At 37.1% G+C, this 22,068-nt stretch overlaps 1 protein-coding gene across 2 annotated transcripts in view; it reads left to right on the top strand.

The window, feature by feature from the left end:
• Positions 1–22,068, top strand: part of TPP2 (tripeptidyl peptidase 2) — a 55,418-nt gene that overhangs the window by 9,419 nt on the left and 23,931 nt on the right. For both annotated transcript variants that reach the window (XM_042042842.1, XM_042042833.1), the window contains exons 5-21: positions 330–454; positions 1,173–1,336; positions 2,537–2,691; positions 3,683–3,759; positions 4,288–4,415; positions 6,293–6,392; positions 8,405–8,553; positions 8,682–8,797; positions 10,387–10,555; positions 12,830–12,987; positions 14,481–14,557; positions 15,380–15,486; positions 16,285–16,439; positions 17,589–17,705; positions 19,258–19,358; positions 21,309–21,405; positions 21,677–21,814. In XM_042042842.1, the coding sequence (XP_041898776.1) occupies positions 330–454; positions 1,173–1,336; positions 2,537–2,691; positions 3,683–3,759; positions 4,288–4,415; positions 6,293–6,392; positions 8,405–8,553; positions 8,682–8,797; positions 10,387–10,555; positions 12,830–12,987; positions 14,481–14,557; positions 15,380–15,486; positions 16,285–16,439; positions 17,589–17,705; positions 19,258–19,358; positions 21,309–21,405; positions 21,677–21,814 (2,133 nt within the window). The remainder of the gene's footprint in view (positions 1–329; positions 455–1,172; positions 1,337–2,536; positions 2,692–3,682; positions 3,760–4,287; positions 4,416–6,292; positions 6,393–8,404; positions 8,554–8,681; positions 8,798–10,386; positions 10,556–12,829; positions 12,988–14,480; positions 14,558–15,379; positions 15,487–16,284; positions 16,440–17,588; positions 17,706–19,257; positions 19,359–21,308; positions 21,406–21,676; positions 21,815–22,068) is intronic.

Raw genomic sequence — 22,068 nt, 5'->3', positions numbered from 1 at the left:
CTAAACATATTCGTTCTTTTGTAAACTGTGTACAATTTCAGTGAAGTACCAGAAATGCCTCAGGTACTACTTTATCATTCAACAGTCTTTAAGAAAATAATGGCTTTAAATGTTACCTTTACAGAAATTAGAAGTAGTTTTACATCACAGGCCAAAAATAAATAGTGCACCGTTAAAAGCCATTGAACTTCTAGATGTTTGTGACTCCTAGGATAGTCTAACATTCCTGAGAAAGTAATGGAACAAATGTATAGCACCAGAAAGGAATGTAGGATTACCTATCTTGTAATAATTTTGGAAATACTCTAACTGAATTTTGTTCGCCTTAGGTAAATAAGCTAATAAAGGAAGAACTTCAAAATCAAGTGGAGTTGTTGAATTCTTTTGAAAAAAAATACAGCGATCCTGGCCCAGTATATGATTGTGTAGTGTGGTATGATGGTGAGACCTGGAGGTAAATGACTAAACTTGTCTAAAATGTCTTGTTCTATACATAAAACAACAGCTTGCATCGAAGACTTGTTACCTTTTATATCTGTCATCTTTATAGAGGTTTTAAGTATTTTTCTCTTTAAAATAATCCTGCTGTATCAGTTGAGTTTCTTGACAAAATTCTGGTCCCAAGTGAAGATGGGGTAGAATAAAGTCTTATTGAAGACAGTGTGATGTGAGTGTAAGCTTATGGGGTTTTTCTTCTGAAGCAGAATAAAACTGTTTTGACTATCCATTGGTGATATAAAAAAAACCAAAACAAAGCAGGTGTCTGTGCACAGACTTAGGGATGTAACATGGCACATTTCTTGACTGATAATGTGCATCATACAGAACAGTAAAACTTCAAATGTTTGTGTACCAGCACTGAATATCTACCTTGAGTGAAATTTCTTCCTTGAACTTGCATGAATTTTCATATGCTTGCTTTTCAAATACAGGTTTATTTGATTTAGTAGTGTTTGAAAACCAGTTTATTTAGGTAACTTCATAGTTTCTGAATCTTAAGTATAAACAACCAGGTTTTAAAATAGTTGCTTAAAGAACTATGTAAAGATACCATAAACACAGAACCAAACTTCCTGAAGTCTTTGTGCTATGCTCAGCTGGAGAGGGTAGATAACTGAAAGTTTGCAGCAGCTGGGAAATTGCATTTTTGTTTGTTTATTTTTTGTCAACAGAGCCTGCATAGATACAAGTGAGAGTGGTGACTTAGCTAACTGTACAGTGCTGAGAACCTACAAAGAGGCTCAGGAATATGGATCTTTTGGAACATCTGAGATGCTGAATTATTCTGTGAATATATATGATGATGGAAACCTCCTTTCCATTGTGACAAGTGGAGGTAAATGAAAGTAATCTTAAGAACATTTTGCTGCTAAGTAGGTATCATGAGAAGCAGTAATTTGTATTGGGTCCTGATTCTGATACTTGGGATGGCTTGAGGCAGCTGTCATGCTATAGCATCTGTTATTATGGCTTTTAAAAGCAATACTCATATTTCCTTAACTAAATCTGTAATGACAGCTCATTACCAAACTTGTTTGCATTTTTGTATGAAATACTGTCAACTTGATGTACATAAGCATATATACATAGAACGTGCATACTTAGGTACTCTTTAAGATGTTCCTGCATCTTAAAGCCTAAACTAAAGAGAACCTTCTTTCAAAAAACCTCTTTTGTTTTGTTTGTTAAATATAGGGCAATGATTGATTTTTAGTTGCTCTCCTTTGTACTTGTATACTTTAAGAATCTTAAATGTAATATCCATAAACAAAATGGGTATTGATCTTAATTTAGGTTTATACAAACTTTTTTATACAAACCACTCTGAACCCGTTTCAGTGTATTCTTTAAATCATGGTTTGTTTTGGAAGCAAACAGAGTGGTTAGGATGGTACGAATGCGTTTGCTTTGAAAAATGCTCTTAATTCCTCATGAAACCATCCCATCTCAGTAGAGCTACATAAGCAGTCCAGGTTTCCAAATAGATGGTAACTTTTTTGTTCCTTTCTATGTTTCTGTGCAGTTCTGTTTTCTTAATCCCTGCTATGTGAGTTGTCTCAGGTGTAATATTCATAACTTTGAGTAGGAAGCGTTGAGCCTTTAAAGTAACTTTTATTAGTGGAATTAAGTTAATACCTCATTCCTCTCTTCCTGCTGCCTCCTTTCTCTCCTCAAAAAGCTCTTTGCTTTGTTGAACCTCATACAGCTGGCCTCAGCCTATTGATCCAGCCTGTCCAGATCCCACTGTAGAGCCTTCCTACCTTCCAGCCGATCAGCATTCCCACCCAGCTTGTCTGCAAAGTGGCTGAGGACGCTCTCGATCCCCTTGTCCAGATCATCAATAAAAATATTAAACAGGGCTGGCTCCACTGCTGAGTCCCGGTGAACACTGTCACCCTTTTGGTATCAGCACCACTGGTGACTGGCCACTGACTGGATTGATGTGCTTACAGTTCAGTAAGTGAAAATTGAGCTGTAGCGTATTGAGTTCATATAAATGAAGTCCACTAAACGTACACACTTTTCATTTGCACAGGAGCACATGGAACACATGTGGCTAGTATTGCAGCTGGATACTTTCCAGAAGAACCAGAACGAAATGGTGTGGCTCCTGGAGCTCAGATTCTTGCAATCAAGATTGGTGATACGAGACTAAGTACAATGGAAACTGGCACTGGTCTAATAAGAGCTGTGGGTATTTCACTGAATAAATGATTTATCTCAGTAGTGTGACTTAAGTGTAGAATATTGTGAAACTTCATACCCTACTTGTTTATAGGCTTTGTTTTTATGGCCCTACAATATTTCCAACAAAGAAAACAAAAACAAAAATCCAGCCCAACCACCCCCCTGCCAAAAAAAAAGGCTCACAAAAATAACCCAACCAAAAACCGTAAAAGCAACCAGAGTGTATTTTAAAGCATGTTTTAAGACTAGTGTTTTAATGTAAAACAAGACTTCTGTTCCATAGAGCACTTACAAAGTTTTTTCAGGCTAACAGTCTTGCAGTGTCTGAGTAGCTTGATGCATGAGAAAGTTACTTGCATTCTTGCTTAAATATTATATTTTGTAATTACTTAAATAACTATAGGAGGCATATAAATCTAGAGTAGAGACTAGTCACTACGTATGTTGCTGTATTTGTGTTAACTCTTCTTACAAGTGAGGAAAAATATCATTCCTGTTAATGATAAAGAGCTTTTCTGTACAGCGAGTTGATAAGGAGAAATTTTACACAAGAAAAGGATCTGAAATTAGAAAATTGTATTTCTAGCCCATAGAATATTTTGATATAGCAACATGAACAGTAATTTTTTTGCAACTTTTTGGAGTTCAACCAAACTGCACAGGAAAGGAGAATTTTATGTTCTTGAGGACAGACATTAGAGACAATACTGGTGACATCTGCTGTCCTCGGTTTTGTCTTAGGGTAATGTCTTAATTATAGCTGGGAACATGGCAAGAATAAGGCTATTCAGGGAGTAGGTTTTTAAAATTTTCTTTGTTTGTTGGGAAAATAGCATATAACTGGTTGCAGTAAATTATTTTCTAGAGTCGAGAGATTTGTCTGTATTTCTTAGATATGTAGCAGATCAGTTTAAGCAGATGTTTTCTGTCGTTCCTGAAGTCGCTTACTTTCTCTGACTAGTACATATTTTGCTTTCCATTTTTACTTTATCAGATGATAGAAACAATAAAATACAAATGTGATCTTGTCAACTACAGCTATGGAGAAGCAACACACTGGCCAAATTCTGGGTGAGTAGTGCTGTGGTTAAAGTATTTTAATTTCACAGAGGTGGAATTGTATTTGTTGAGCTTTGTGTAAGTCAGCTAGTCACTAAGAGTGGATTATCCAGGCTCATATGATTCATATGTTATAAACTGTGCAGTATAAATTTTAAACTGGCTTTGAAAGAAGTAAACCCTTAAAAAAAGCTTTTAATTTATGATATAGGCACAAATATATAATACACAGATTTATAATACATATACAAATAATTTTTTAACATAATAAAGAACTTTTGTAGTTGCAACACCACATGATCTGTGGGATATTTTCTGAAGACCTAAGATCACTACATAGTTACTACTCCTTTTTGAAACCCGAAGATATTGTTGTGGTCAGCTTCTGTACTGGAACCACCTCTGCTAGGTGTGGGAAGCAGGCTGCATAATATTCCTTGTTTGGTGAATGGTCAGAGGTTCTACTAGAAATGGGAGCTTTGTCCTGTGGAAGAAAGCAATATTGTTGAGTAAATGATTTATTTCTTTCTCTTACTTCAGGAGAATTTGTGAAGTGATTAATGAAGCAGTGTGGAAACACAATGTAATCTATGTTTCAAGTGCAGGAAATAATGGTCCTTGCCTTTCTACAGTAGGATGTCCTGGTGGAACTACATCTAGTGTAATAGGTAAATAATCTGTTCTGAAAGAATTTTTGGCAGTATTCAGCTTCTGTCTTTTCAAACTTTGTACTTTTGTTACATATTTGATTGCTGAAGTAAATGTAAAAAATTGTCTGCTGGGCTACAAGGTTAATTCTGAGAGAGGCACTTGCTCTATGCTGAGGTATACAAATTTAGATTGTTATCTACTTACAGTTCAAGACCTTACTTATGTAGAAAAGAGGTAGGAGAGAAATGGTCTTGATTTGATGTGGCTTTGTATAAAATTTGCAAAAGAAATCTTTGGTCTGACTTATTTGAATATTTCAGGATTACTTTTTCAACTGTAACTGTCTAAGTACACCACTTTGCTCCAACCAATAGCTGCTGGTAAATGCAACTTACAAAAATATGATTCGAAGTTGGATTCTAATTAGTCTTCTGGAAAGTCTTGCAATGTATTCTGAATTCTTAGAACTACAGTTTTGGATCATCTGTCTTTATCACATACTTTTAATTTTTATTTTTAGTGAAACAGATGTTTTTAATTTGGATATAAAATAATCGCATGTCAGGACCTAGACAAGTCCTTGTAGGGGAGGAATTCTTCCAGCTGCAGTGCCACTTCTGTGCAAGTCTGTTACTGTCATTAAAATTCTCTTTCTGATGGGTTAATACATGGTTTTGTTTTAGTGAGAGATTGAGTTATAAGTTTCAGCAAAATGTCTAGCTCTCAGGGGGTTGCTTCCTTAGTCTTAATTTTTATATAAATTCGCTATTGACGCACTAGTGCATTACACAAGATGCTTTTTAAGTCTCAGAATTCTTATGCAAGGAGACCAGTGTGTAAGGAGACTAGCATGAAGTCTTGAAAGCTGGAGAGCTGCTATTCCAGGGCAGCTAGTAGAATTAATGCTGATTACTTTCTGAAAGTTTATCTGCTGTTAATTCACTACTGAGACTGGGAGTTGGAACTGGAACTAACAAGCTCTTTTCAGGTCTGCACTGGCTTTGCTCTTACAGTGCCTCTACTCTGTCAATTCAACTTAGGTGTATCACTCCAGAGACTGGGTGATTATTCACTCCACATGCCAAGTAGCTTTCTTCTGTCCTCCATCTGGAGTGGGCCAGATAAAGTTTTTGTTTTTTGAGGGTAAAGCAAAATACAGCTGACAGGTTGGCTTAGTTCACATGGACACAGGCCTTGCCAAGTTTGTCAGCTTGGTATGGTAGTTTTCTACCACCCTGGTAGTGCTTGTGCCCTAAACAAAGTGGAGCATTATGATTTCAAATAGGTAAATGACATAGTTGCAATGTGCGTTCTTGGCATTCTCTTCTAGAAATGCTACTTTATCAGGCTTTGAAGTAGTCATTTACTACATACACATTTACTGTGCACTTGGAACTGATACCCAGTAAAGGCTCTCTCCCCTGACTGTTTGAGATGTGTGGATATGGCCATCCAGGGGTGTAGCTGTGAGCCGCATGAACATGAACCAATTCACATGGATTGCTCTGATGTGCAGTTGTTGTAGTTTGTGGCAGAGCAGTGTAAACAGAGGAAAGGGGTGCAAGAGAGAGAGAAGACATGTAAAAGCTACCTATTGTGAAAGACATGTAGAAGGTGAATACACTATATTCCAGCTGAGTAAAAGTGAAACTTTGACGTTTACATGATATTTTAGTCTTATACAGTGTGCCCATCAGCATTGTTACTGCATAGCGTGATGTTTTACACTTGCCTTGCAAAAATACCTGGATTTAATGAGATGGAAAATGCGTGTTTCCATTTTAAATGTCAAGCAAGAATTCTTCTCATAATGAATTTCAACCACAGAAGTATTTTACTTTAGTTTTTAATAAAAATTCTTATTACATCTAAAACGCTTGAATGTTTTTTACAGGTGTTGGTGCCTACGTGTCACCTGACATGATGGTTGCTGAATACTCTTTAAGAGAAAAACTGCCAGCAAATCAATATACTTGGTCATCCAGAGGGCCTAGGTAGGTTATATTCCAAGAACAAATTGATTACTTTGGGGTTCAGATTATGTAACTCAGGATCTAAAATTGGTCACTAATACCAAAATAAAAATATTTCTTTCCTGTGGAAAGAGCATAGCTAGCCTGCTCCTCTGGCAACACTTTTGTATGTTGGGCTCTGGAACTCCTGGGGGAGAGTGTATAGCATGGAATTGCCTTAGCACAGCCAGTATTTTTCAGGAAAGTATGTGGGTGCAGACCTATTCAAAGATGACAAAAGTTACTGAAAGGTTGTTTGGAAATTTGTTTGGTTTTTTTAATTTACTTTTTTCTATAGCATTTATTCCATTAAGTTAGTGTGGTGGTGAAGTTAAATAGGCTGTAAGTGTTGAAGATTAAAATAAATACTGTTACTGCAGTGGTGTTACTTCTGACTTTAGTGACATTGCTGTGATGGCATAACTTACTCAAGGGTTTTGCTTCAGTCCAGCAGAGGTGTGAGTAGGCAGAAAAAATTGATTTCTACCTCACGCTACAGAAAATTTTCTGAAAGATCTAGAAAAGAAATTTTAAGGGCAATGTAAACTCCAATTTTTATTTCATGTCTCAGAAGCATTTGATAGTAATGTGATCAACTAATGAAGAAAAAAATAATAACATCTCTTCTTGAGTTCTTGCCTGTGTTTAGATTTTGGGATTGTTCTCTAGCTGTTACGGTGTATGTATATTTACAGGCAAGTATATTGTATCAAGAATCTTAGTATGAAGAATTGTCATGTTTTGTGTAGGGAAAAGAGAAATGTGCTCTCTGCCTTCAGGTGAGAAAGGGAGGTGGATTTATAATTAATTTTGATAGACAAACTCACATATATATATATATATATATATATATATATATTGCTTTTTGCGTGCTTAGTTGTTGTGCCCTGTAAAATAGTCAGAATGAGCATATGTCAGCTAAAAGGCCAAGTCTGGCCAAAGGGAGATTCTCCTTTTTTAGGGTGCAATAAGCAGCTGACTGGAGAGTTCCTGAAGTTTGCTAGAGCAGTCTTCATGTAGGGATCAGTCTGTCCCAGTAAGCCGTAGAGGCTTTCAGGCAGATATGCTGTGCACTGCTTGTCCAGAGGTGTTGGGATGCAGAACCTCTTTATGAGTTTATATACAGCTGTCATCAAATATGTCCAAACATCACATTGCAGTATCATACTTGGAATATTCTGATTTCAGACAGGTGTTCGACATACGAAGCTGTTAGTGTGGGATAGAAGTAACCTAAAATACCATGCCTCTCCACAGAACTTAATAGCTCAGGCACAGGGTTGTCCTCATTCAAGCAGTGCAATTTTTGTCTGTACAGAGCAAGAAAGTTGGAGCATATCTGGCTCATAGAGTTGAAAACCAGATGCTACTTTAACTGTTCCATAGGCACACAGTTGCTTGGTTCTTTAATATGCTTGTGAAAGAAAAAATGGGGTGTAGGCCCAGCTGATCCTGATCTACCTCTTAACATTACTTTTTATGTGTTCTCCCCTTGCCCTCTTATCTCAGGCTTGTAATTCAAAACTTGAACTGGTAGTGAACTGTCAATGTGCAAAATTAGAAGTCTAGATTTTGTATCTTTTCTAGCCTTCCTTTTGCTATTTTTTCTTTGAAAGTAATAACCATTGAATAGGCTGTGTAGAACACTAATTTATTTATTCAAGTGTTTAATAGGGTGGTTGTGTGCATTTTTTAACGCAAATCCCAGGAAGTACTCTGCTGGCTAAAATGAAGTCTGGTGGAGAATACTGAAAGAGTGAAGATTTAGAAACCTCTCACTGTAAAACAGGCATAGCTGATGATTAACATGACATTGTAAATTATTACTTAGTGGCACACTTTTTCTTGGGTTTAATGGATTAATGGATTTAGTGAAGTAAAATGTTGTGAATGTTCTCTAAAGCGAACTTTTTTTTTAAATGTACTGACAACTTTAAGATAAAGTGTGCAAAAAAAAAAAAGTTGGTATTTTAACCATTGCTTTTTAACACTAGCACTGATGGAGCCCTTGGAGTAAGTATCAGTGCCCCAGGAGGGGCTATTGCTTCTGTTCCAAACTGGACTCTGCGAGGAACACAACTCATGAATGGCACATCCATGTCTTCTCCCAATGCATGTGGAGGCATTGCCTTAGTATTGTCAGGTAAAGTGCTACAATGTTAAACATAGATGCATCATCTAAAAGAGGTTAGATACTTTTTCCTCTTAAAAAAATGCTGTTGCTTTTAAAATTTTCATTGTATCCAGTAACACCCTTATTTTTAATTTCAGGACTCAAAGCTAATAATGTTCATTACACTGTTCATTCTGTCAGAAGAGCTTTAGAAAATACTGCAGTGAAAGCTGAAAACATAGAAGTATTTGCACAAGGACATGGTATTATTCAGGTACTTGCAAGCAAAAAAACCCAGTATAATATAAATAACTGCCGATGAGAAACTAACCTACAAAAAAACCCCAGCTTTTGAGGGGATCTCACTCAGTTTGTTCCATGCTACTTGATTCTCAAATCTCACTGGGGGAGAGGAAGGGAATGTAGTGGGAGGGGAGGAGGAATGAGAAAGTTCTTCCAGTTTCAGCATGCAGTTACTGTAAAATAAATGTGATAACTGGATACATTCTTAGACTGATCAAAAAGATACATGGACATAAAAGTGGGATGTAGATTTTTATCACCCACATGTAGATCTGGGCGCCTAAATTCTGTCCTAATGTCCAAAAATGTTTTGTTGTATTGTCAGAGACAGCTGTACTTGTTCTGTCCAGACAAAAGCTGGAACTGTAAGTTCTGGACAGTGAAAATAGATACCCACGCTGGTTCACAAAGAAGTACAGCTGCAATTTTACAGTGACTTTGTTGCAGGCCTGCACTAAATATTCTGAGTGCTCATGGTTTCCTGTGGGCTTCAGAGTAGCTTGGAAATCTGTGATGTGATCCTTTGTGTGATGAAGGCATACTGAGTGTCTCCCTGTGTGCATAAGCTTATGTTCTTTCAGAGCTGGGCCTGGTTTTGCCTACAGTCGCTCTTGTCCTAGTCTAATAGAAGTACTAAGATTTTTCTCTTGGCTTCAAGATGCCAGATATTAAATGCTTAGCCCAAAACTCATGTTCTGGAGAGGCTAGGACCTAGTAGGTAATGTCTGCTAAGCGCATCTGTGATGCCAAGTTTGATACAGAAGGCAGCAGTGGTGGTAGCCATATCAAATAAAAAATGAAATGCACCAGTCATAGTTGGTGTTTTAGTAGTCTGTGATTAAATAATGTGTTAAAATGTGATTAAAATTGATCTGGGAGACAAAGCTGTTATGTGTCCACTTGTCTCAAAGGAGAGCACCCTAATCTTCACTGGTGAAGGTATCTTGCTGTCAAGTAGAAGAGAATATAAGATTTTTGTAGTTGGTAAAATAGCAAGTGAGGTAGAAGGGTGTCTTCTTAAAACAAAAAGGTGAATTTGTTATGTGACTTTATTGTGACAGCTCATGTACTTAGACTCAGGGCTGGATTTCATGACCTGATTCTTTTACTTCATACCAATAAATAAAACTTGTATGGGTATTCTATTACTTGTCTCTTGAATTGCTCAGCTTCTTACTGTATAAAAGTTTTAAATGCTTTCACTAGTGTTGTTCCACCTATGAAGAAGTCACCTAAATTAGATTAGTAGGTTTGGGCCTTGAAGTCCTCTTCTTCTAAATAATCTCTGAATAGGAATCTTTTGATAGATTTGTAATAGAGGTGACTTGGCTTTTTTTTTTTTGTTTTAAATGTTCTTGGCTTTCTGGGCTCTCTGTGGCAGACTGTGAAAGTTGCCTCATTTTCTGTACTGAGTATCATGCAAGCACGTGTGGCTCGGGTAGCATATGAGGTACTTTACTGTTTGTTGCTGTGCTTGCTCAACACTTCATATTGGAGGGAATATGCATAAATTGCTATTACGTTGAAATCTGTTAATTTAGAACTTGCTCTTTCTAACAGGTTGATAAAGCCTATGACTACCTCATTCAGAATTCATCATTCACAAGTAACATCGGCTTCACAGTTACTGTCGGCAGCAACCGTGGAATCTACCTCAGAGATCCAGCCCAGACAGCGGCACCATCTGATCATGGGGTTGGCATAGAACCTGTCTTTCCTGAGAATACAGGTAGGAAAGAGCTTTTGTAGGTGGAGGTACAGGGAAATACAAGTGTGAACTTGAAACAAAAAGCTGTGATAATGAGGAGTGATAGGAATCTGTGCTGTAAAAGGAGTCAGTGTAACCCAAAGTTTCATGGTAAAGGAAGATAGGCTAATTAACAACTTTGCCTTTCCAACCCCAGATTTATAACTGCAGGGCTTTCATATTTTTTGGGGAGTCTGTTGCTTCATGCTTTCTCTCACTGCAAAAAAGAGATCTCTCTTGGTTCTATAGAAATTTAAAGTGAAGTTGGGGAGCTAGGGAGAGACAGAGAAAAATAATCATAGACCCGTGATGTTTCATGAAATTACAAAACTTCAGGGGTTTTGTTGTAGATAATTTTTGACAGAGGTTGATGACTGTTCTAAAGATGAAAGCACTTACTCAGAAATTAGTTTCTCTGTTATTTAAAGACTGTAAATTCTGGATTTGGGCTTTATCTAAGTTTTCACAACCTGAGAAAAATCTCGTTTAACAAATTAGACTTCCGTTTAATATCTAATAATTATATCTAAGGGCATTACAGGAATTTATACAGATTTTATTACTAACAGAGTAAAAATAACTTGTGCAGATCAAAATAAGGTTTGACTTTTTTTTCCACAAACCATTTTCCTCTTCTGTACTGTATTTAGTAAAAATTGGAACTCACTGGGAGAGTGAGTTATGTTGTATTTACAAAGTGAGCCATGTGAGATCTTGTAACTGAGATTATTCCTTTCCTAAAACCAGTGATCATCAAGAAGGTTGGCATGTGACAAAGGGATGAGTTTATTTTGGGGCAGAAAGGCTATGAATTGGGGCAGGTTACTGACTCCGAATAACTTAATTGCTTGACAGCTTACATTGCAATTGGTGCATTTTAAATTTAACATATGACACAAAACAATCGTTCCCTAGACTTCTGCAGGATATAAGCAATCTAAAAACAATTAGGCATTTGCAATGGATGACTAGTAGCTGTAGATGTTGTTTCCCTAGTTTTCCCTGGTACCTGTTTTCCCTAGTTACTTCTGTACTGTGTCTGGTGTCTTCAACAAGACCGAGTAAGAGAAACTTTAAGTAAGAGTTTAAGGGAGTCTGTTTGCTCAGTTTGTCTTGAAGCTGTCTTTGAGCTTTTATTGCTTCTCATGTACCTGTAATAGTGTGTTCTTTTCTCTGCTTAATCAAGATGTGATGAAATACCTGAAAATTAAGCTAAGCTTAATTAGGACTAGGAAACAGGAAAAAAATTTTCCAAGTGTGACTTATCTTTGGAGCAGGAGGAACCTGCTAAAACATTTCAACTGTGTTGGATGCTTTTCTGGAAGCTGTGCTTTAATACATTTTTGGCATAGAAGCTAATTTGCAGAATCTGCCAGATTGTTTGCAAAATCTGACTAGATTATCATAGTAATTTTAATAGACTTTACCTCTTGCTTCGTATGCTTTATAATGTAGTTTGGTAAATAGCATAGCATTCAAAATCAATGTGATTGCTTTTTATTGTATTTCTCTGCATAAGGCAATATTACTGTCCCTGCCTGGCTCCGTGGGGGGTTCAGTGTTACAGTCGGTAGCAAGGAGTCGAGAAGGGCATTTGTGTATGTTCCGCCAGGAGCATTTATTGCTGCCACACTGGCGAAGGGTGCAGAGGCAAATACGAACGAAAAGGCGGGACCAGGGAACGGGGGCCAATGGGGAGCTCTGGGGGAGTGACGAGGGGGTAGAGCTGACAGCCAACCGGGGAATCCAAACTGGGATAGATTAACATAACAGAACAAGCATCCTGGGAGAAGCCTTTTTGGTCACCCTAACATAAAGTGGTTCTTGTACTAGGGACTTGTCTTACTGAAAACTCTCTGTTCCTTGTAATGTATTTTCACCAGCCACCACAGGGCGACACTTTGTCTATAGGTGGAAGCTTACACCTGCTTCCAGACTATGTTGTGGGTAACTGAAGTATTGCTTCCCAGCCTGTGTTTGACTTTGTCAGATTTGACTGTTTCAGGGGAGAGAAGTTTTAAAGCTGGGTATCACCTTTATTTTACTGCCTACTGCTGCTATTCTGTTTTTGTCAAGTTAAAAGAAGTAATATAGGACACTCTCCTTTGTGCAGAATCTGATATCCAGGGGCCCTAAGGAATTGACTTCTGTTATATTTTACTGATGCATACATTTTAATGGCAAATACTGAGTTACAGTGGACTAAGTACACATAATTGTGTTATTGAGTTGTTTTTTAAATTTGTTTCCTAACAGAAAACACTGAAAGAATATCTCTCCAGCTTCATTTAGCTTTAACTTCAAATACACCGTGGGTCCAGTGTCCTAGTCATTTAGAACTCATGAACCAGTGTCGACACATAAATATTCGTGTGGATCCACGTGGCCTGAGAGGAGGAGTACATTATACAGAGGTATGGAAGCATTGGTGTTCTTAGCAAGGTTTTCTGCGCTCGTGTGCCTTTATGGGGTCTCTGTCAACTTTTTATAGAAATTATTTTTAAGGAAATAAAATCTGTGTGCTGTACAGACCAGAAAATAGTGCTACACTGCATTTCACTATACAGACTGAAGCCAGGGTTCAGCAACACTTGTGCTATACAGTGCTGTATAGCACATGTCTGTAGAACTTTATCTGTGTTTAAAAAATAAAAGCATATAGAAAACATAAGCCAAATAACCGTTGACTAAGTTTTTTTCCTCTGGATGTATCTTAATCCTTGGCTATGTATCTCAATGCTGTATTATTATTGAGGATAGAGATTTGTGGTTTTCTGTGGTTTTAAATACTTCTCTATTTTGTGGTGTTGCCATGCAGTCTTGTATGGAACAAAGATTTTCCTTTACCTTAAGGAGTTGAGTGAGCACAGTGGTGTAACAAATTCTCTTGTTTCTTCACCTGTTCTCCATCCTGTTTTGGAAGGTGAAGGAGAAAAATATGTGGTAATGGCTGTGTACAGTAGAAGATTTTGCTGATTTTAGGCTTCTACATTCAAATTTGGTCCAATGTACTAAGGAAGTACATTAAATTTCTCATTTTCTCTCTCAGCTATCCTCTTTCAGTCCTGCAAAAAAAAATCAACCAACAAAAAACATTTTTCATCACCTCTCTTCTCATCACAAATGTTCATTTTAACACTGAATGTTTCCATTGCATTGTGGTTGGTCATAATGAAGGTGGTACCAGCTTGCTCTTTAGAAGTTTGCTTGAGATGTTTAGAATTGCAAGTCTTCTATGGTACCACTGAGGACATTTTATCAAAGTCACTGTGAGTGGGGTGAGGCACTGGAACAGGTTGCCCAGAAAAGCTGTGGATGCCCCATCCCTGGCGGTGTTCAAGGCTAGGTTGGATGGGACTCTGAGCAACCTGGTGTAGTGGAAGGTGTCCCTGCCCATGGCAGGGGGTTTGGAACTGTGCGATTGATAAGGTCTCTTCCAAACCAAATGATTCTCTGATTGAACAGATTTTCAGAGATAGTTTTTAAAGCTTGACTATGAAAGTCACGGTAAATCAAACTGTAGTTTTTCAAACATAATCCTAGGAGAGAAGGATAAAAGTGTTTTTTATATAGCAATAAAAAATATTTTAGCTGAACTAAAATAAGCCTGACACAAATTCTGAGCTGAAACAAAGCTGAGCTTTTTATATAGGGGCTATCAGATATGGGTTGAAAGCTTGAAAATTTTTGAGGAAGGATTGAAATGAGTCAAAATGGGAAAAATTTTTTTTTTCTCAGTGATTGTTGGTGTTTTACTGTTTCTATGGTGATAGTGGTCAAATGACCTTTTCTCCTCAGTGATAACTACAAAGATTCAAAATACTCTGCAACTAGTTTAAGCTGAATGTTGTCTTCTACAGTTTGATTTTGACCAAAGATTTTATGTTTTTGTATTTTACTTTGTTAGGTGTGTGGATATGATACAGCAACACCTAATGCAGGCCCTCTGTTCAGAGTTCCAATCACTGTTGTTATACCCACAAGGTCAGTAAATCCAGAACTCTGAGAGTTCCTGAACTTCCTACAAACAGCTGAAAAGATTCTTACAGCAGACTTATGCAGCTCTTTATAGCTTTGGTCATGACAGCAGCGTCTCCTGGTGGGCTTAGCCACCAGTGGCAGTAGCAGCAGCTTCCTGGTCCATCAGCATACAGATGCCTTCTGGCTTGTTGACCAAACTGTCAGTCAATGTACTATTCATGTATGTAGGTCAACTGGAGATTGGTTTTTCATTTCTACCTGGTGAATGAGAGTACATAGGGCCAGAGGGCATTATTTGGCCATTGTACATTGGGATAAGCTTTGATCATGACTTCAATACAGTAAGTTTAGAGTTGGTACTGTGCCTGTCATTGGTTTAAACATAAGACTTAAGTGATGTTGATAAAGAAGGAGAGTATTTTATTAAACTTATTTGGTGGACAATCTGCCCTAAGGGGGAAAGAAAAAGTAACTGTTCTCTAACTCGTTCATGGAAATATTGCTACTTCTATACCTTAGCTCATTTCAGTGGCAATTCACTCGGCCAGGAAAAGCAGATCCACTGAAAATGAGGATTCTGTGATACTTCTGTTTAAACACTAATTTCAGGGAGGTGGGAAGGTGTTTACGTAGTGTGGTGGAGCTGACATTTTAAATTTTTTGGATACATTGTGCTGTTGGATTCTTTACTAGAACGATTAAAATAATTGGTGTTGAATATCCTCATTCTACACATTTTTAGAGTATTTTTGCATTTAAAAATGCTTCAGAAATTGGCTTCATAGCTTGTTTGACTGCTATTTGTGTTTTCCTTTTGACATACAGAGTAGATGAATCATCAAGCTATGACCTGACATACACAGATGTTCATTTTAAACCTGGTCAGATCCGAAGGCACTTCATTGATGTTCCACAGGGAGCTACATGGGCTGGTAAGGAAAATAACCACATTAAATAAATAGAAAATTGCATCTGTCAGACTTGACAAAGTTGGTTTTAAATAATTTTGAGTTCTGCCTGAATAAATATTGAAGGTTTGGCCTGTGAATATGTAAATATTTTTTTGATTTTTAAGCTCTTAGAGGAGTGATTTTGAGTTATTTCACAGTTTTTGGCATAGTAGGATCTTGATTCTAAGTCTTAAACCAGCCAATAACAATCTGAAGTGATTGCGTGTACCTGGAAGAATGCCCCATGTTTATGGAAAAGTATCAATGTCTGAGGCTTATTTAGCTTTTAAGGTGTATGGATGTAGTGTTGAAAGAAGTCATAACTGAAGAAAATGTGATTTTCACAATGGGTAAAAAGCTCAAAATTTTGCAAGAAGGAGGAAAAAAAAGGGATTTTTTTTTTCCTTGTCTTTGTGAGATTACTAAGCAATAATCCTTTCAAAAATCTTTAATTTAGACTGAAGTCAGTGATAAGACTCTTAATTTGGAATTCAACAGTCTTTCCTAGTACAGGTGTATCATCTGTATATCTGATTAATTTTGACCATTTAATCGAGACATATTTCTCTTTTCATCCTCTGAACTTAGCTGGTTTTCCTTTAACCTGAAAGGACTTTTGAAATTAACTGATACAAGCATTTTTCACATATGGAGCCACTTGGGGTACTGCATAACTTCTTAACATAAAAACTACTTATGAAAGTAGTATTTCTCTGGTGAATCTCTGCTTTTCTTTTAAAATTTGTGTCTTCAGTCGAAATTTCTTTTTCTTTAATCTAGAAGTGACTGTGTGTTCATGTTCAGCTGATGTGACTGCCAAGTTTGTACTTCATGCTGTTCAGCTTGTGAAACAAAAAGCATACAGAAGTCATGAGTTCTACAAATTTTCATCCTTACCAGAAAAAGGCACAGTGACTGAAGCATTTCCTGTCTTAGTAAGTTACCTTAAGGGTGGGGTACATAAAGTAATGTATCAGTGCAGTATAACATAACTTATTTGGGATTTTTTTTTCCTAAGAAAAACCTCAGACCCAAGACATTGTGTGTTTGCTACAGTAGTGAATGCATCTGATTTTCAGTTTTGAGAAGATCTCTAATAGCTTGCTAGTGTTTCTGAGCTATTTGGTAATATCATACATGTTAATCTCTTCAATTTGTTTGTACTTGATTATACAAAGCAGTTTGTTTCCCTTTCAAATAGGAACTATGACTTGTTGGATAGTTCAGCATATTTTGCCTTTAGTGTTTAATGCAGTTATCTGGGACATCTTCATCTTGAAGATGAAGGGAATAACTGACTGGCTCACATTCATACATCCTAGGTACAGCAGTCTTAGCCTGGGTAATGCTAGCTCAGGAGTCCAGAACCATCAGGGAATGAGCTATCAGTTCAGGGGTGTGGGTAGCAGAGCCTTCTTCTCAAGTTTGTCAAGTTTGCTTTGCTCAGTTTAGTTGTATAGCTCTAAGACCTAAGAATAGTTATAACTTCTGTGCTACTCAGTCACTTGCCCTCTGTAAAAATGTCATGTGGGGGACTGTAAGCTGTGTTGGTCCCATTGACACATGAATTTTATCATGTTCTTTAAAAACTGAAACAAGAAAAACCCAGAAAACCCCACCAACCAGACAAAAACAAAACTAACCCAAACCTCCCAAGTTTCATGTCATCTTACTTAGGCAGAGAGTGAGATCTCTTTTTCTAATACCTGTTTTTAGGGGACACACATTAAACTGATCTATGAACTAACCTGTCCACCTGGTTTGAAGGATAAGAATGGAAGACAGAACATTTAACAGCAGTACCTTTCTGTGTAGGGTACTCCTACAGCGTAGAGTACTCCCTGGCACTCTGTTTTGAGGCATTTGTCAGTCATGCTGTTTTGTCGGAATTTTGTGTTTCCTGAGCCAAGTATAATGTCTTACTTGGTACTGTACAAATCTATACAATTGGAGTAAACTGGACATAAGAGGTCTTTTTTGAATTGTATTCTGATCTTTTTTTTTTGGCTTGGGCTGAGGGAGGCTGGGGTCAATAGAAGAGGAAGATGGGAGCTGGAGTCTAACTTTGTGCTTTTGTTACCCAGGCTGGAAAAACCATTGAATTTTGTGTTGCTCGGTGGTGGGCAAGCCTTAGCGATGTTAGCATTAATTACACAATTTCTTTCCACGGTGTACTTTGTGCTGCTCCTCAGTTAAACATGGTAAGTTTTCCAGAGTGCTTGTATTGAATTATTGTGAAATCCTGTAGTAACTCAGAAAAAAATAGCTTTTCTTCTTGCCTGTATTTAGAAACAGTAGAAGTATTTTTGTACGTGAGACTTTCATGTTCTCTCTTAAAAATTGTTAAATAGGAGTTCAGTCCCAGAGAAATGCCAGTTACCATTATTTATGATTTTTTTCTATGCCTTTTCATTATAAACCAGTAGTGAAAAAAAGAAAGAGAAAAGAACCCAAACAAAAACCCTAAACTCAACACCAGTAGAAAAAACATCCTAAAAGGCTGAAAATGTAAATATGCTTACAGTACCAAGTGTTTTATGTAAATAAACTTTGCTGGGACCACAGTTCTTGAACTTGAATATCTAGACTTGTTGCTAAAACACCAGCACTCTCAATACCATATTCAGAGTAAAAATTCATTAAAATTTATTTTCTGTTCAGTGTTCTATTGAGATATGGTGATTGATTTGAGATGTATCATTTAGGGCAGTTGAAGGTACAGTGGGTGGGGCAGTGTCATGATTCCTCATGTTCTGTGATACTAAAGGATTGAAAAAGTTGCTTAAAATGTTGGTATGCTATTTAGAGTACTTTGTCTTGGTCCTATGTTCTTTGCTGTCCTCTGCAACCTGGCTTGACTCGACACTGCCCACCTTAGGAGAGAGCTCTTTGAGAGCTGGTACCTACATGAAGCAGCACTATGCTAATCTGTCTTGGCTCCTGCCTTTTTTTCAGCTAAAGGCCAGAGCAAATTATAGCTGTCCCATGGGTGAATTCGGATGTATTCAGGCTCTAAGAGCTGAATAAACTGAGGAAGAAAGAGTGGATGCAGTGTGCTAAGGTACCAGGTCTTGAATTGGTAGAGTAGGAAAAGAAAGAGCTGTTGGGGATGGTGTGCACAGCAGCTGCCCCCCAGCCCAGCAGGATTACACCAAATGAATAATGGACAGTGAAAAATAAGATAATGCAAACAGTTTTGCCCTTCCTTTTTGAGCATCAGTAACTTTCATAAAATAAGTTTTAATAGTGCTCAGTGTCTTTGTTATGGGATAGAAATAAATTTTTCTAATTATTTTGCCCATCACCAAGTCTATGTATGCAGTATTGTTTCTCTTTTGCAGAGTTAATCTATTCTCTAATAATAGTCCTAGGAAGCACCATAAAATACTTGTTTTAATTCAATATATACAATATAGAATATTAAATATTGAAAGGAAATCATCACAAATGCACAAACAAAGGCAGTCCTACTTGAAGTATGACTTACCAGTTCTGTACGAAGTATTTAAATTAGGAAGGGGAAAAAATGGATAAATAAAACTTCAGCTCCAGTTGCTAAAGTTTTGCAAGTCCCAGTATTATGTGCTGTTGTAAAATAGAGACGCACTTGTGACGCTTTCAAAATGACACAGTATTACTTGTTAAAGAATAAATAATTATAGCTTATGTTGTATTTTTGAGGGTCATAGCAGGTGGTCCCCATCTGATGTTGTAAGTGCACAGAAGCATAATTGTTCTATACTCTTCTTCTAGCACGCTTCAGAAGGCATCGTACGGTTTGATGTTCAGTCCCTGTTGAAATATGAAGATATTGCTCCGTGCATAAATCTGAAAAGCTGGGTTCAAACGCTCAGGTGGAGTTTCTGGGGAACTGTTTCGGGAGACTGGGAAACCTCCTCATATGTTGAGTTAAAACAGTAACACTGTAGCAGTGAAATTCAGGATTACAAAAATATTCCTGTCAAATTCAAAGTAGCTTTGGAAGCATCAATTAATTTGTCAGCATTCTCTTTTTTCAAAAACTTTACTTTCCTTAAGCTAACTTGAAAGAAGAAAAATTTACAAAAATATTCTACGCTTTCCAGACACTTAGAGGTAAAAGGTACTTTAATATCTAAAGAAGGAAATTGTAGAGTTATTGGAGTTACTACCTGCTACTGTTTCTTGTTTTGGTTTTTTCATTTTTGGTTTTTTTTGTGGTGGTTTTTTTTTCCCCTAAGCATCTGCTTGGGGTCCTGCCAAACTTAGACCTGGGAAGACTGTCCTCTCTCTCTTGCTTTATTAAAAGTGTTTTTGTAGAATCTTGACCAGATTTTTTTATGAAAAGCTGTGTTTACCTTGTCAGTTTGACACATGCTGATTTGGAGGAAAAACTTTGCTGGAAAATTTCTACAGTGCAACAGTTATTAAAGTTGGTCACTTCAGAAGGATAAAGAACTGCCATATGGTTTAAGTGGTACTTTTGAGATGTGGGGTAGACAATATCACAGTGCTCAGTAATCCAAAGTTTTCCATTATCTGGGTCTGTCAGTGGAGCCTTGGGCTCTGTCTGGGGCTTTTGGGTACTTGTAAGTGGAATTGAGGTTGCCAGGAGTTTAATGAACATATCACCTAATGTTAGATTCAGAAATAATCCGTTCAATGTGCCCTAAGTGAGGAAATAAAGCTGTCCCTTAATACAGCTTTGCCTCATTCTTGGTTTGGAAAATGGAAATGCTCTTTACTCCTTGTAATATTTAAGGCACTCATCTGACAGTAAATGAACTGCAATTAAGTAAACAATGGAGAAAGATTTATGTATTTAAATTAAGGCATGAATAGTGTCTGTTGAATGAACTAATGAATTACAACACAGAGGAAAAATTACTGTATGGCTTTTCCTTCTGTCTCTTGTTTCAAGTGCTTGGAGGGAGGGTGAATGTTAGGGAGACATATCATGTGTGGTATTACTCAGTTCTTAAGACTTCTGTCAGCAGTCTATCTAGTGTCTGCCAGACCAGGAAACCTGGGTTAAATGGACGTGTGGTCTGACCCAGCCAGCACCCATATCTTACTGGGTGGTTACTCTGTGCCCTTGACGATAAAAGCACTGACAGAATCTTGGAAACAAATTCTGATCACGTAGTTAAAAGTTGCCTGATTTAATGAATGAAATGTAAACTTAAATGATGCCAGACCACCCTGATTCTGCTATTATTTCTGAAGCTGAGATTTTTCCTATATCGTTATTGTTTTGTTTATAGTCTTTGATGTTTAAGGTCTAAAATGTTTGGCTGCCCTGAACTTTGGCTGCTTTTCCCAACTGTATCTGAGTTAACATAGACACTCCGTAGTGTACATTCTTCTGTGTTACTACTCAGATTTCTGTAAGGCTTCTTACATTCTCTGAAGATATAACCTTCTATAACAAGGAATTATCAATTGTTCTGTATTCTAATTGCAGTGCCGTTAATCTTTCAGTTATGAATACAAGTACTGATTTCAGCATGGATACTAGAAACGGAACCTGACATTTTTTTCCCCTTAAACTTTTAATGGCCTTTAATTTTGAGCATTTAGATATGCTTACTACATTGGCTTTTTTTTTTTTTTTTTAGCAGTGTCTGTAGTGTCAGTAAACCTTGTTTTTGGACTGACATTAGTTTTAACTGAGGAATTTATGGTGCTTTGATAGTTACAATATATGAGATGTTATGGCATGTGCTGAATTCAGTTGTACCTCAGAACATGCTTCTACTTAAGCAAGACAAATTTTGATAGAAGATACATGTTTCTCAAGAGTACCTTTTGTTGTTTAACTGCAGACCAGTGAGTGCAAAAATAAAACCTTTGGGCTCCAGAGATATTTTACCGAATAATCGTCAACTGTATGAGATGATTTTGACCTATAACTTCCATCAGGTAAGGGTTATGGTAGTTGGTTTTTTTAAAGTTATTGATAAACACAGCATGTTTTCTAAAACCAGGTCTTAATTTTAACTAGCTTTCTCTCAGAAAAGAGGTCTAGATTCATACTCTAGATGCTCTACAGTCAAAATTCCATTCGGTCCACTTTAAAAGCGACTGTTGCTTGAAACAAGCTACAGCTTAGTTATCTCTTTGAATATGTATGTAAGGATTGTAATTGTTTTATTCTGTAGTAGATTAAATGCTTTAACCTTTCTTTTAATAGCCTAAGAGTGGAGAAGTAACTCCAAGCTGTCCACTTCTTTGTGAATTGTTGTACGAATCTGAGTTTGATAGTCAGCTCTGGATTATTTTTGACCAGAACAAAAGACAAATGGGTTCAGGAGATGCCTATCCACACCAGGTACAGAGTAATGTACTTCTTTTTCCTTCTGTTTGCTGCAGACTGTAAAAACGTTCATTCTTTTTCACCTCCCAAGCCTCTTGTTAGCGCTTAACATTTCTTGATGTGTAGTTTTAATGTTCTTATATGTTCACAAGAAGACATAGAAAGTTCAATGATGATTCATCTCTATCAAAAAAACTCAGATGTGTGTCCATGGAATAGAACATGTTGGGTTTTTTTCTCTCCTGAGGAAGGAGAAAGAAGAAAAGCTG

This window comes from Corvus kubaryi, unplaced genomic scaffold, assembly GCF_017639235.1.
Source record: "Corvus kubaryi isolate FWS band 111438036 unplaced genomic scaffold, C.kubaryi_AGA036_p1.0 133, whole genome shotgun sequence".
Classification (NCBI taxonomy): Eukaryota; Metazoa; Chordata; class Aves; order Passeriformes; family Corvidae; genus Corvus; species Corvus kubaryi.
This window is presented reverse-complemented; position numbering and strand designations above follow the sequence as displayed.